This window comes from Macrobrachium nipponense, chromosome 12, assembly GCF_015104395.2.
Source record: "Macrobrachium nipponense isolate FS-2020 chromosome 12, ASM1510439v2, whole genome shotgun sequence".
Classification (NCBI taxonomy): Eukaryota; Metazoa; Arthropoda; class Malacostraca; order Decapoda; family Palaemonidae; genus Macrobrachium; species Macrobrachium nipponense.
The window spans coordinates 32,305,146-32,317,645 of record NC_087205.1 but is presented as its reverse complement, the minus strand read 5'-3'; the positions used below and the strand labels follow the sequence as shown (position 1 = coordinate 32,317,645).

Sequence of the window (12,500 nt, the reverse complement as noted above, 5' to 3'; positions counted from 1 at the left end):
TTCTTTCTGGGTTCCAAAAGAAATGTTCCTGTAGCTTTATATTGGAAAAAAGTTGAAGATTAAATCAAAGTTGCTTTACACATTTGTCTCCAATTTATGGTACTTCTAGACTCAATATCTCAGTTAAAGGAACTATAGATATTAATGTGAAATGTTCACACACTAATTAGGTAGCAATAAAATGAGATAAAATTTACCCTATAAATAACAGAAACAACACAATAATTTGGGAAACATTTTCTAAGCAGATAATTACTTTCCTAAACAGAAAAAATTCTGTTCATTTAATAACAGCATTTCACTATCTGGCAAACATTCCAACAACTTTTTTTAATACAATCATTTTTTTTAAAACAACAATCAATATTCCTTAAGTTTAATCTGGCTCACCTAACATTGGCAAAATTTCTTTTGATAACTGTAAGCAACTGGTGATGCAATCGTAATCTATCCCTAATTTTTAACATTAACAGAAAAATTTTACTCTCTCATGTTATACAACAAAGACAAGTAAAAAAAATCAAAATTTCAAGGTAAGAAAATGTTACAGGTTCTTCATATGTTATGAAATGGGAACGCTATTCCATCATATGCCTGTTTGGTATTAGTAAACTCAAATAAAAGGAAAAAAATATCTTAAATGTGTACAGAGACAATAATTAATGGAGGATAAGAATCAAAGACTAAAACTTCATAGAAAGTTAGACCTCACAACATACTCCCAGAAAGTAATTATATCTGTAATATCTCTCAATTACAGATATTAGCTTGAAACAGTCTTAATGAAACATGAAGTTTCTTTAAATATATAAAATTTATATACAAATTCAAAGGTTTATATAGAAGTGTAAAAAGATATAAAGTGTCATCACCAGAACCCAAAACTGTTCAGGAATTTATGTTAACACAATTTTCTGTTCTACATATATACATGGCTGATTAATTCTTTCTGAGCATGGGTATGAAAGTAAACAAATAAAAACTTACCTTTACTTTTTTCATAGATGCCTTTTTTCTGAAATAGAGTAAAAAATAAAACTAAAATGTTGCAACATTCTAAAAAACAAAAATGGTTTCCATGACCAATCTTTGTAATTCCAAAATCCCATACATATGCATAAACAGTCAGAAAATGAAAATAAAAAGTTTTCTGATGGAAAATAAATTCATACATTTATGAAGTTCAACACATACATTGGCAGGGAATCTATAATTCACTTCCCAAAGAAAGAGGACTAATTCATATATATACTATATAAATACTGGGAAAAGTATCTAGGTCAAGTCTTTCTGAAGTATAAAATTAAAGCATGAACACTCACTACAATGCATTTAATGAAGCTAGGTTTACTAAAAGACTATAACAAATCCCAATACCTATAATACACCTATACTTCTCAAAATAAATTATCATATAGCATATACAGTACCCTCTATCCAATAAGGCGAATAATATACATATCTGTAATAATCCCCAAATTTTATGCATAGATATAGAAAAATTATATTCATCCAATAAAAGCAATGTTACATTACAAATCATTCTGTCTTGACACAAAAGACTGTCCTTTACTGAATATGTACATTTTAAGAACGCCTTTTCCCTTTAAAAAAAATCACCCAAGTCCTAAATTACATGGATAACATTAACATAAATGCCTTAACTAACCTTTAAATGCTTCATGCCATTGCAGTGCATCTCCAGGCATTTCATGGCATTCATAGTTGCAAAGCACAACTGGAAAAACAAAAATATATATATATTTCTGTCCGGAAATTTTTCATTACAAAATTTTAATCCTAGGAGAATAACCTGAACAGTCCATAGTAACTACTGTAACGAATCTCTTGTTATGGATTTTATGAAATTTAGGCTGTAAAGTTGAGAACCAGGTCACTTTCAGCCATCTAGCACCAGTGAGAAGAGTTAGCCAGAATAAAGGACATGAAAGATCTGAAGGTGGAAGGGGAGAGCACCTCATAGTTACACTAAGAAGTAATAGTTAGAGAGGGTGGACATCAAGACTGAAGAAAGTTAAAAGGCTAAAATGTGGTTGCAGCTAGGGCAGGGAATGTTGCACACACCTTTTAGTAATACCTACAGTGCACCACTTGAGATGGACTGACAGCACTACCCCCTATGGGGTATTATATAAAAGAACATAATATGCAGATGCATGTGTGGCTTACACTGAAACTGTAAATCACTAATATTAATAGTTCAACAACCATTAAGCTAATTGTTTAACTCTCACAGGGCAGCCTCAAAGGATATTTTCTTAATTAATAATGCAGCACTATCATAATTTATAAAAATACAATTTTATAAAAAAAAAATCATAACTGGATTAACTGATAATGATAAAAGATTCTAACAAAATTTCTTTGATTTGTTTCCACAACTTGACATTTGTAGTAGACTGCATTTTGGGTATTCCAAAAAATATGTTTAACTGTTTTACTCTACATTCAGTAAATATTATCTACATACAGTGGTACCTCGAGATACGAAAGGCTCAACTTACGAAAAACTCGAGATACGAAAGCTAAAACAAAAAATTTTACGGCTCTGCATACGAAAATTTTTCAAGATACGGAAGGTTGCTGCTGTAAGTCTAAAATTCGCCTGGACCACCGGTAACAATTTTGAAACTCGCGCGCCGCCAACTGAGTAGACTCGCCACCATCCTCCTGCTCTCCCATTGGTTTCCTGATGCTATCACGTCCACCGGCCCATGGAGATTCCTTTTCTCTCCTATTGGTCAGCATCCTTCCCATCATGCATCTACTACGTAGCAGCGTGCCTCGGCCACTCGGTACCAGCATCGTTATTGTACGCACGCGGTATTCGTTCATTCTAACTATTTCGTTTATTAAATTTAATTTGTTAGTGATTTCGTTGCAGTATACGTACTTTATTGTGTTGTGTGAGAACTTTACTCTACTTATACGTAAATTACGTACAGTATATACGTAGTCATGGGTCCCAAGAAAGTTGAAATTCACGGAAAGAAGAGAATGCTCTCTTTGGACACAAAGATGGAGATTTTCAAGAAGTATGAAGCTGGTATGCGATTGAGTGTGATCGCCAAGGAATACGGCCGAAATCCGTCGACAATAGGCACCATCCATAAGCAGAAGGATGTCATCAAAGCAGCTACACCTTCCTAGGGCACCACTATTTTGTCCAGTAAGAGGACCCACGTGCACGACGAGATGGAACAGCTGCTTCTTGTCTGGAAAAAAGACATTTGATTGCCAGGCTGAAGATGACGGAGGAGAAGGGACATCAACGCCAACCCCAAGAGTTCAAGGCTTTGCATGGGTGGTTCGAGAAATTCCGTAAACGGACTGGTATCCATTTGGTGGTGCGGCATGGGGAGGCTGCCAGCTTGGACACGAAAGCGGCTGAAGCCTTTAAAAAGACGTTCGACGAGATGATGACCAAGGAAGGCTACAGTTCTCAGCAAGTCTTCAACTGTGATGAGACTGGCCTTTTTTTGGAAAAAAATGCCTCGTCGGACGTACATCACGGAGGAAGAGAAGAAGCTACCCGGGCATAAGCCTATGAAAGACAGGCTTACGCTAGCACTTTGTTCAAATGCCAGTGAGGATTGCAAGGTGAAGGCCCTACTGGTCTATCATTCCGAGACTCCTCGAGCCTTCAAGGCCCACAAAGTGCTTAAGGAGAAGCTTCCAGTGATGTGGAGGGCTAATGCGAAAGCCTGGGTAACGAGGCTTTTGTTCACCGAGTGGGTAAATCTGTGTTTCGGCCCGACAGTGAAGAAATTCTTGGAAGAGAAGCGCCTCCCTCTGAAATGCCTGCTGGTGTTGGAAAATGCCCCTCCCCACCCTCCTGGCCTCGAGGAAGATATCCTAGCAAAGTATTCCTTCATCAAGGTTCTTTATCTTCCGCCTAACACCACCCCTCTCCTCCAGCCCATGGACCAGCAAGTGATATCAAACTTTAAGAAGCTGTATGCGAAACATCTTTTCAAGAGATATTTCAACATCACCGATACCACAAACCTCACCTTGCATGAATTTTGGAAGGAGCATTTCGACATCGTCATATGCATCCGACTCATCGACCAAGCTTGGCAGGAGGTTTCGAGGCGAACCTTGAATTCCTCGTGGAGGAAACTCTGGCCTGATGCCGTATCCCCCTGAGACTTCGAGGGATTCGACGTGGGCGAAGCTGGTGCTGCAGTTTCAGAAACAGTTGACGATCCTGAAACAGTTTTGTAACCAGATCTTGACGAGATCGTTTCACTCAACAAGTCCATGGGGCTGGTCGTCGACGAGGACATTAACGACCTTCTCGAGCAGCACCAAGAGGAGCTTACGACAGATGACCTGAAGGAGTTGGAGGCCATGCAACATAATGTCGTTCAAGAGGAGTTCTCTAGCAGCGGCAAGGAGGAGGAGGACAACCCTATGACAACGGCAGAAATTAAGGATGTTCGAGCTGCTTTTCATAAAGTGCAATCATTTGTAGAAAAATAGACACCCCGAAAGGCTCACAGAGGTCGTATGCTTGCGCAGTTCGATGACGTTTGCATGAGTCGTTTCAGGAACATTGTGAAAAGTAGGCAGAAGCAATCTTCCTTGGATAGTTATTTTTTAAAGAGGCCTTTAGTATCAGCAAGAGTAAGTAAAAAGGAAGAACCAAGTGATACTAAAAAACAGAAAGTTGAAAGTAGTGATGAATTTGTTGTATAAATTTTGTATAAAAAAAAAAAAAAAAACTTACGTAATGTATAAAAAAGTAAAAAAAATTTTTTTTTTTAAAGTTTTTTGTAAAGTTAAGTGTTATAGTTTTGTTAACCCTTAAACGCCGACTGGACGTATTTTACGTCGACATTTTTTGTCTCTCGGGTGCCGACTGGACGTATTTTACGTCGACATACAAAAGTTTTTTTAAAAATTCGCAGAAAAATGCTTTTTAGGCCTACTAGCCAAAAACTCTTGAATCACTCGCCTTGGGGGATGCTGGGAGTTCACGGATCAAGGTGTTGTTTTGTTTACAATCGTTACACAGGCGCGCAAGCGCGAATTTCTTTCTTGCCGCACTAAAAAGTATCTGTGACACATCTCGGAAATTATTTCGTCACTTTGACATAATTTTTGTACCATTTTAAATTTAGCCGTTTACAACAAAAGTTTATATATTAAATGTGTGCCATTTTTATTGAGAATACAACAAAAAAATACCATGATTGTAGCTTTTATCCAGTTTTTGAGATATTTTCATATAAATAACGATCAAATGCAAAATTTCAACCTTCGGTTCAACTTTGACTCTATCGAAATGGTCGAAAAAACGCAATTTAAGCTAAAACTCTAATATTTTTAGTAATATTCAATCATTTAACTTAATTTTGCAACTAATTGGAAGTCTCTAGCACAATATTTCGATTTATGGTGAATTTATGAAAAAACGTTTTCCTTACGTCCGCGCGGTAACTCTTCCGAAAAAATCATACATACGATTGTGGTAATGTTTGCACCATTTTAAATTAGCCGTTACATAAAGTTTTATATATGAAAATGTGCGCAATTTCATGCACAATACAACTAAAAACAACCCATGGTTGTAGCTTTTATCAATTTTGAAATATTTTCATATTAAAAATGATAAGTGACAAATTTTCAAACCTTCGATCAACTTTGACTCTACCAAAATGGTCAAAAAACGCAATTGTAAGCTAAACCGCTTATATTCTAGTAATATTCAACCAATTATCTTCAGTTTGCAACAAATTGGAAGTCTCTAGCACAATATTTTGATTTATGGTGAATTTATGAAAAAAATAACATTTTCTTTACGTCCGCGCGGTAACTCTTCCGAAAAAATCATACGTGCGATTGTGGTAATGTTTGCACCATTTTAAATTAGCCGTTACATAGTTTTATATATGAAAATGTGCGCAATTTCATGTAGAATACAACAAAAAATCATTGAAGGTTGTAGCTTTTCTCATTTTTGAAATATTTGCATATAAATCACGATAAATAGAAAAAAAACCACGTTCGGTCAACTTTGACTCTACTGAAATGGCCGCCGAAAAAACGCAATTGTAAGCTAAAACTCTTACAGTCTAGTAATATTCAGTCATTCATCTTCATCTTGAAACAAATTCGAAGTCTCTAGCAAAATATTTAGATTTATGGTGAATTTTTAAAAAAATCTTTCCTTCCCTCTGCACGCGGATTCTCCGCCACAAATCTCCGAAATGCGTACGTTCCATTCTCGGAATATTTGCTCCGTTTCATATTAGGCATTTCATAGAGTTTTATATATGAAAATGTGCGAAATTTCATGTAGAATAAACGAAAAATATTTGAAGGTTGTAGCTTTTCTTATTTCCAAAATAATTGCATATAAAAAAATATATATAAAAAATTCGACATTCGGCAACTTTAACCTAGTCAGTTATGGTCGAAAAAACTGCATTTGTAAGCTAATATTCTTACCGTATAGTAATATTCAATCATTTGTCTTCATTTTGAAAGAAATTGGAAGTCTCTAGGACAATATTTAGATTTATGGTGAATTTTTGAAAAAAATATCTGTTTACGTCCGCGTGTTACGAATTCATGCATTTTGTGATAATATTTTCTGTGTTGCTTTTATTGTTTTACGATGTGTTATATACCAAAATGATCGCAATTTAGTGTACATTACAACGAAAAATGAAATAACTCGCTCGTTACCTTTAACCGTTTCGCGCACAGCGCGATTTGAATACAATTATATATGAAATTTCGTTTTTGCGCTATCATATATCGCATTATTTATATATGATAATGATAATTTTTTTCATTTCTGATGGTTGCATACTAAACTTCAGGCAATGACAAAAAAAGGAGCCAAAAATGAACTTTTAATCTTAAAAACTAAGCGCGCTGTGATTTTTTGAAAAAAATATTTTTTCCGATTCCGCGCTCACTCTGAAACACCTCCGGCACACGGGAGACATTTTTTTTTTTACCGCTTCGGCGTTTAAGGGTTAATGTGTTTTGTAAATTTTAGTTTATGTATGTTTTCCTTACATTTTTTTATGTGTTTCGTAAAGTTAAGTGTACGTACGTATCTGCCGTTTGTCCTCCTCCTCTGTCGCCACTTTCGGAGATAGCCTCACTCGAAAGGTAAGCTTCCACATTTTACTACACACGTATAGTATTTCTTGTATACCATGTACAGTGGACCCCCCGTATTCGCGTTCTCCAGATTCGCGGACTCACACATTCGCGGATTTCTCTCGGGAACATTTCCCTGCATTATTTGCGGAAAATTCGCGCACATTCCCGTATTTTTTACTATGATAAATATCACAAATTCCTGGTTTTTTTTTGATGAATTTCATCATAAAACGCACTTTTTGTGATAAAACTATTAAAAAACCATGTAGGAAAATTTTTAGTGGGTTTTTCTTGAGTTTTAACTAACAAAATAGGCTGTTTTTAGCATTTTTACAGGGGTTCCAAACATTCGCGGGTTCTAACTATTCACGGGGGGGTCTAGTACGCATCCCCTGCGAATATGGGGGGACCACTGTACACTAATACACTTTATTTACAGGTAATTAGCAGTACATTACTAAGTTAGGTATTGAATGGTCCAAATTGTTGAGGTTTCATTGTTTATAGGTCAATTTAGCTTTATTATGAAACTTACTGGGTGTTTTTGGAGGGCTTGGAACAGATTAGCCATTTTACATGTAAAATTTGGTCCAAGATACGAAAACCTCATGATACGAAAGGCACCTCGGAACGGATTAATTTCGTATCTTGAGGTACCACTGTATATATACACATATATATACATATATATATATATACTATGTATATATACAGTATACCTCGAGATACGAAATTAATCCGTTCCGAGGTGCCTTTCGTATCATGAGGTTTCGTATCTTGGACCACATTTTACATGTAAAAATGGCTAATCCGTTCCAAGCCCTCCAAAAACACCCCAGTAATTTTCATAATAAAGCTAAATTGACCAATAAACAATGAAATACAACAACAATTTGGACCATTTATTACCTAAATTAATAAAAATGCAAAATATAACCTGTAAATAAAGTGTATAGTGTACATGGTAACAAGAAATATACTGTACGTTAAAATGTGGAAGCTTACCTTTCTGAGTAAGGCTACGTACATACGTAAACCTATCCAAGGAAGATTGCTTCTGCCTACTTTTCACAATGTTTTCCTGTGTGAGCCTTTTAGGGGGGTGTCTTCTACAAATGATTGCACTTTATGAAAAGTGGCTTTAATTTCTGCCTTTTTTTTTTTTCTTTTGTACATATGTACTACGTTACACTTTAAAAAATATACTTACACAATGTTCCTGTGTGAGCCTTTTCGGGGGGTGTCTTCTACAAATGATTGCACTTTATGAAAAGCGGCTTTAATTTCTGCCGTTTTTTTCTTTTTTTGATTTTTAACTTTTTTTTTTACTTTACGTAGGTTTTTTTTTTTTTTTTTTTTTTTTTTTTTTTACAGAATTTCAACTTTCTGTTTTTATCACTTGGTTCTTTTTTTGCACTTCATGACTCTGTTGACCTTCAACATAAACTGAAGTGCCTTGATTATACGTACTGGTATGCATGTCGTAAATGATTGGTCCTACACCCTCTGTTTCAGCAGGGGGGGAGTGGATATTCTACCAACCTTGCAAAGTTTCCAGTTACCCCATGATAGAGACCTTGATCACTTATCCCATGTGAGAGATCTTGGTCACTTTTTTTTTTTTTTTTTTTTTTAAATTACGTACACATTGACGATCCCGAAAAAGAATACTGCGTGCGTACTATAACAATGCTGGTACCGAGTGGCCGAAGCACGCCACCAACGTGTCATAGTAGATGCATGATGGGAGGGACGCTGGCCAATAGGAGAGAAGGATTTCATGGCCGCGACTAGCATCAGGAACCAATGTGAGAGCAGGAGGATGGTGGCGAGTCTACTAGTACTAAGATGGCGGCGGGGTGCGATTTTCAAAATTGTTATCTGGGCGAATCTCGGACTTTCAGAAACCGTTTCGTATCTTGAAAACTTTTCTGTGTAGAGCCGTTAAATTTTTCGTATTGGCTTTCGTACCTCGAGTTTTTTCGTAAGTTGAGCCTTTCGTATCTCGAGGTACCTCTGTATGTATGTATGTATGTATGTATATGTATGTATATATATATATATATATATATTATATATAGTCAGCGCCATTTGTACTGAGAAAAGAGAAATTAGCTTGCAGAAAAAATAAATTTAATTCATAAATATATCTTTAACACTTATGCCGTTATTGCTACTTCGTGATGGGGAAGTCCTTGGACTTGATGACCTTTTGGAGTCGCTGTGGAAGACTATCAGCCAAGTTCTGACAGTGGAACAAGGGGTATTTCCCCCCCAGAACTTCCTTATTGCAATCTCAACCTTGGGGATTGTCGACATATCCTCCTTACGAAGGAGGCGTTTCAAGATTCCCCAAAGGTTTTCTGTGACAGATCAGGTGATCGATTGGCCAGGCCAGTCATGCATAAATTTCAACCTCGTTGTCAGAGAGCCATCTTTGGATGCCCTTGAGGTGTGGCAAGGGGCGCCGTCCTGCTGAAGGGTCTCACAGCCGGTTTTGGCAAAGACTGCTATATTGTCCTTAGCAGCCTAATATAATGCTCAGAATTAAGCGTTTGGCATCTAGGAAGCATGACAAGATTCCCTAGTCCACTGTAGCCAAAGGAGCCCCACACCTTGAGGTAGGGCGGATGCTTACGCTGGTCACGGTCAGCTGCGGGTCACACGCTGACGAAGTGCGTGACTTCCAAATCTTCGTGTCCTTGTTCTCACTGACGCAGAAACGTTGCTTCATCAGTCCAAAGGACCTTATGCCACTGTACAAGGTCCTGGTCCTTATGGTCCTTGGCAAATTGAACACGATGGCGATGTTTGCTTAGCAGTCATGAGGGCTTGACTCGCGCTTTCACCTTGGAATATTCTAGACGTTTCTGGATGTTGCGCTGAATTGTCCTTACAGTGACATTTCTAAGGAGCTTAAGGTTCTTTTCTTTCTTTCCTTTGCAGTAATTTAAGGATTAAGGTCCAACTGATGCCTTAAAAGCCTTAAAGTCTTCATAGGAATCTTGAAAGACCTACCCCCCGCCTGTGTTTGTGTTCGGGAACGTTATCACCAGCCAGCCTGACGCCATTTTTGGAGTAGTCGCGACACTGTCTTCTCATTAACACAGTAATTTTGGCAATTTCTTGGTTTTCTTTCTTTTACCAACTTTATGTAGTTCAACAACAAAACTCTCACAATATTATCATGGCTGGTATTTTTACCAGACATCATCTAAGGGTGTGGCTCTAGACAAGGGTGTGGTAGACAAGGTGTGGTAGCACCAACACTCACTGCACACAAAGGACAAAAATGAATATGTGGACCGCTATCAAAAGAAATGCACTCCTTATGGCTGACAATTGGGTACTAATCTTTGAAATTGTCACCAGTAGTGCATGGATGGATAAGTAAAATGTGCCAATCAGTCTTTTGTCCCGGCCGTTTTTTGCGAGAAATATGATACGGTCCAGAAAAACAACAAATGATTGAGAATTCCAAAAATTCTCAATACAAATGGCGCTGACTGTATATATATATATATATATATATATATATATATATATATATATATATATATATATATATATATATATATATGATATATTTATATATTATATAATCTCCACAGGTGAAAAATAATAGGCGGATTGTAGGTCCTGACTGGTTTCAACTACTTTATTTCCAAGCCATTGACGAAAGACTGATACATAGTATTAGAAGTAACAAATATATATACTGCAGAGACAATACTGACGAACATACACACAACCATTTGAGACTGCAGATCCACCCACAGGTAAGTGACAAGGTCGGAGTAGCTTTCAAAAATCATTTAGCTAAAATTTACAATAAATTCTAAAGGGACACTACCAATACACATACCCACCATAAGAAACAAGTCCATACCTGACAGGTGTCAGGGAGGCAGTTTTGGAAATCTCATTCCCTCTACTGCCTACCTTAAAATTTGAACAATTTACAAATTTCTTTTGATTTTAAAGGACCAAGTTTATACATTCCTTGACTGTTGTTCATATTATTGTTGTAGCTTTCTTTTATAAAGCCAGATTCAATGATATTCCTTCTTTATTGCATTATTAGAATACACAATCTTTTTTGCCCTTCCCAGTTAATAGCCACAATTAGAAAGTAACTGATGCTTGAGAACAGTCAAACTTCAATCAGAAGTCTTCTTGGGCATACCAGGGTGCTTTTTTCAGACGGAATTTCATGGTTGCAACCTTCTTTAAAATCTGGTAACCAAGCGTTGAACTGAATGCCTCCTCCCATCCAAAGGATGCAATATCTGCTTTGCTATAAGGCCAGATTGCTTCAACGACATATCTCTGCTATCTGTTGACTCAAATCACAGTCTTCGCCCTTATTAAGGTCACAGGGAGCAATATAGTGATACGTAGTAGGCAAAACTTGCGGTGGAAGTGCTGACTGAAAAATATATATACAGCTGCTTATTAAACCTCCAAACTTGACTGACTGCTCTTGCCTTCTCAGTGTCCAAGCTACATCCCTTTCTTCATGTGCTGTAAGCATCCTAATGTTTTGACAAAATTTCTTCCCAACTTTTCTGTTCCTTCAAAATTCGGCAAGATATTAGGCCACTTGATGCTATGCAGCCTAATATCTTGTTGAGTACTGTATATATACAGTCAGCGCCATTTGTATTGAGAATTTTTGGAATTCTCAATCATTTTGTTGTTTTTTTGGACCCGTATCATATTTCCCGCAAAAAAATTGGCCAGAACAAAATGATCTAATTGCAACTTTTGTTTATCCACCCAAGCACTACTGGTGACAATTTCATAGAGTTGGTATCCAATTGTCAGCCATAAGGAGTGCATTTCTTTTGACGGCGGTCCACATATTTCTTTTTTGTGCTTTGTATGCAGTGAGTGTCGCCGTCTACCACGCCCTTAGAGTGATGTCTGGTAAAAATACCAGCCATGATAATATTGTTAGAGTTGTTGATCGACATAAAGTTGGTAAAAGAAACCGAGAAATTGCCAAAATTACTGGTGTTAATGAGAAGACAGCGTTCGCGACTTCTCCTAAAATGGCGTCGGGCTGGATCTGGTGATAACGTTCCCGAACCCAAACTGGCGGGGGTAGGTCTTTGAAGATTCCTACGAAGATTTTAAGGCTTTTAAGGCATCAGTTGGACCTTAATCCTTCAATTAATGCAAAGGAATTGAAAGAAAAGAACCCTAAGCTCCTTAGAAATGTCTCTGTAAGGACAATTCAGCGCAACATCCAGAAGCGTCTAGAATATTCCAAGGTGAAAGCGCGAGTCAAGCCCCTCGTGACTGCTAAGCAACGTTGCCGTCGTGTTCAATTTGCCAAGGACCATAAGGAC

The 12,500-nt window shown here is 37.1% G+C and overlaps 1 protein-coding gene across 2 annotated transcripts in view; it reads right to left on the bottom strand.

Moving 5' to 3' along the window:
• LOC135224463 (uncharacterized) overlaps positions 1 to 12,500 on the bottom strand; it is a 151,908-nt gene that overhangs the window by 43,823 nt on the left and 95,585 nt on the right. For both annotated transcript variants that reach the window (XM_064263462.1, XM_064263463.1), the window contains 3 exons: positions 1,670 to 1,738; positions 988 to 1,015; positions 1 to 34 (listed from right to left, as the gene is read on the bottom strand). The exon at positions 1 to 34 is cut by the window's left edge and continues 24 nt beyond it. In XM_064263462.1, coding sequence (XP_064119532.1) covers positions 1 to 34; positions 988 to 1,015; positions 1,670 to 1,738 — 131 coding nt within the window. The remainder of the gene's footprint in view (positions 35 to 987; positions 1,016 to 1,669; positions 1,739 to 12,500) is intronic.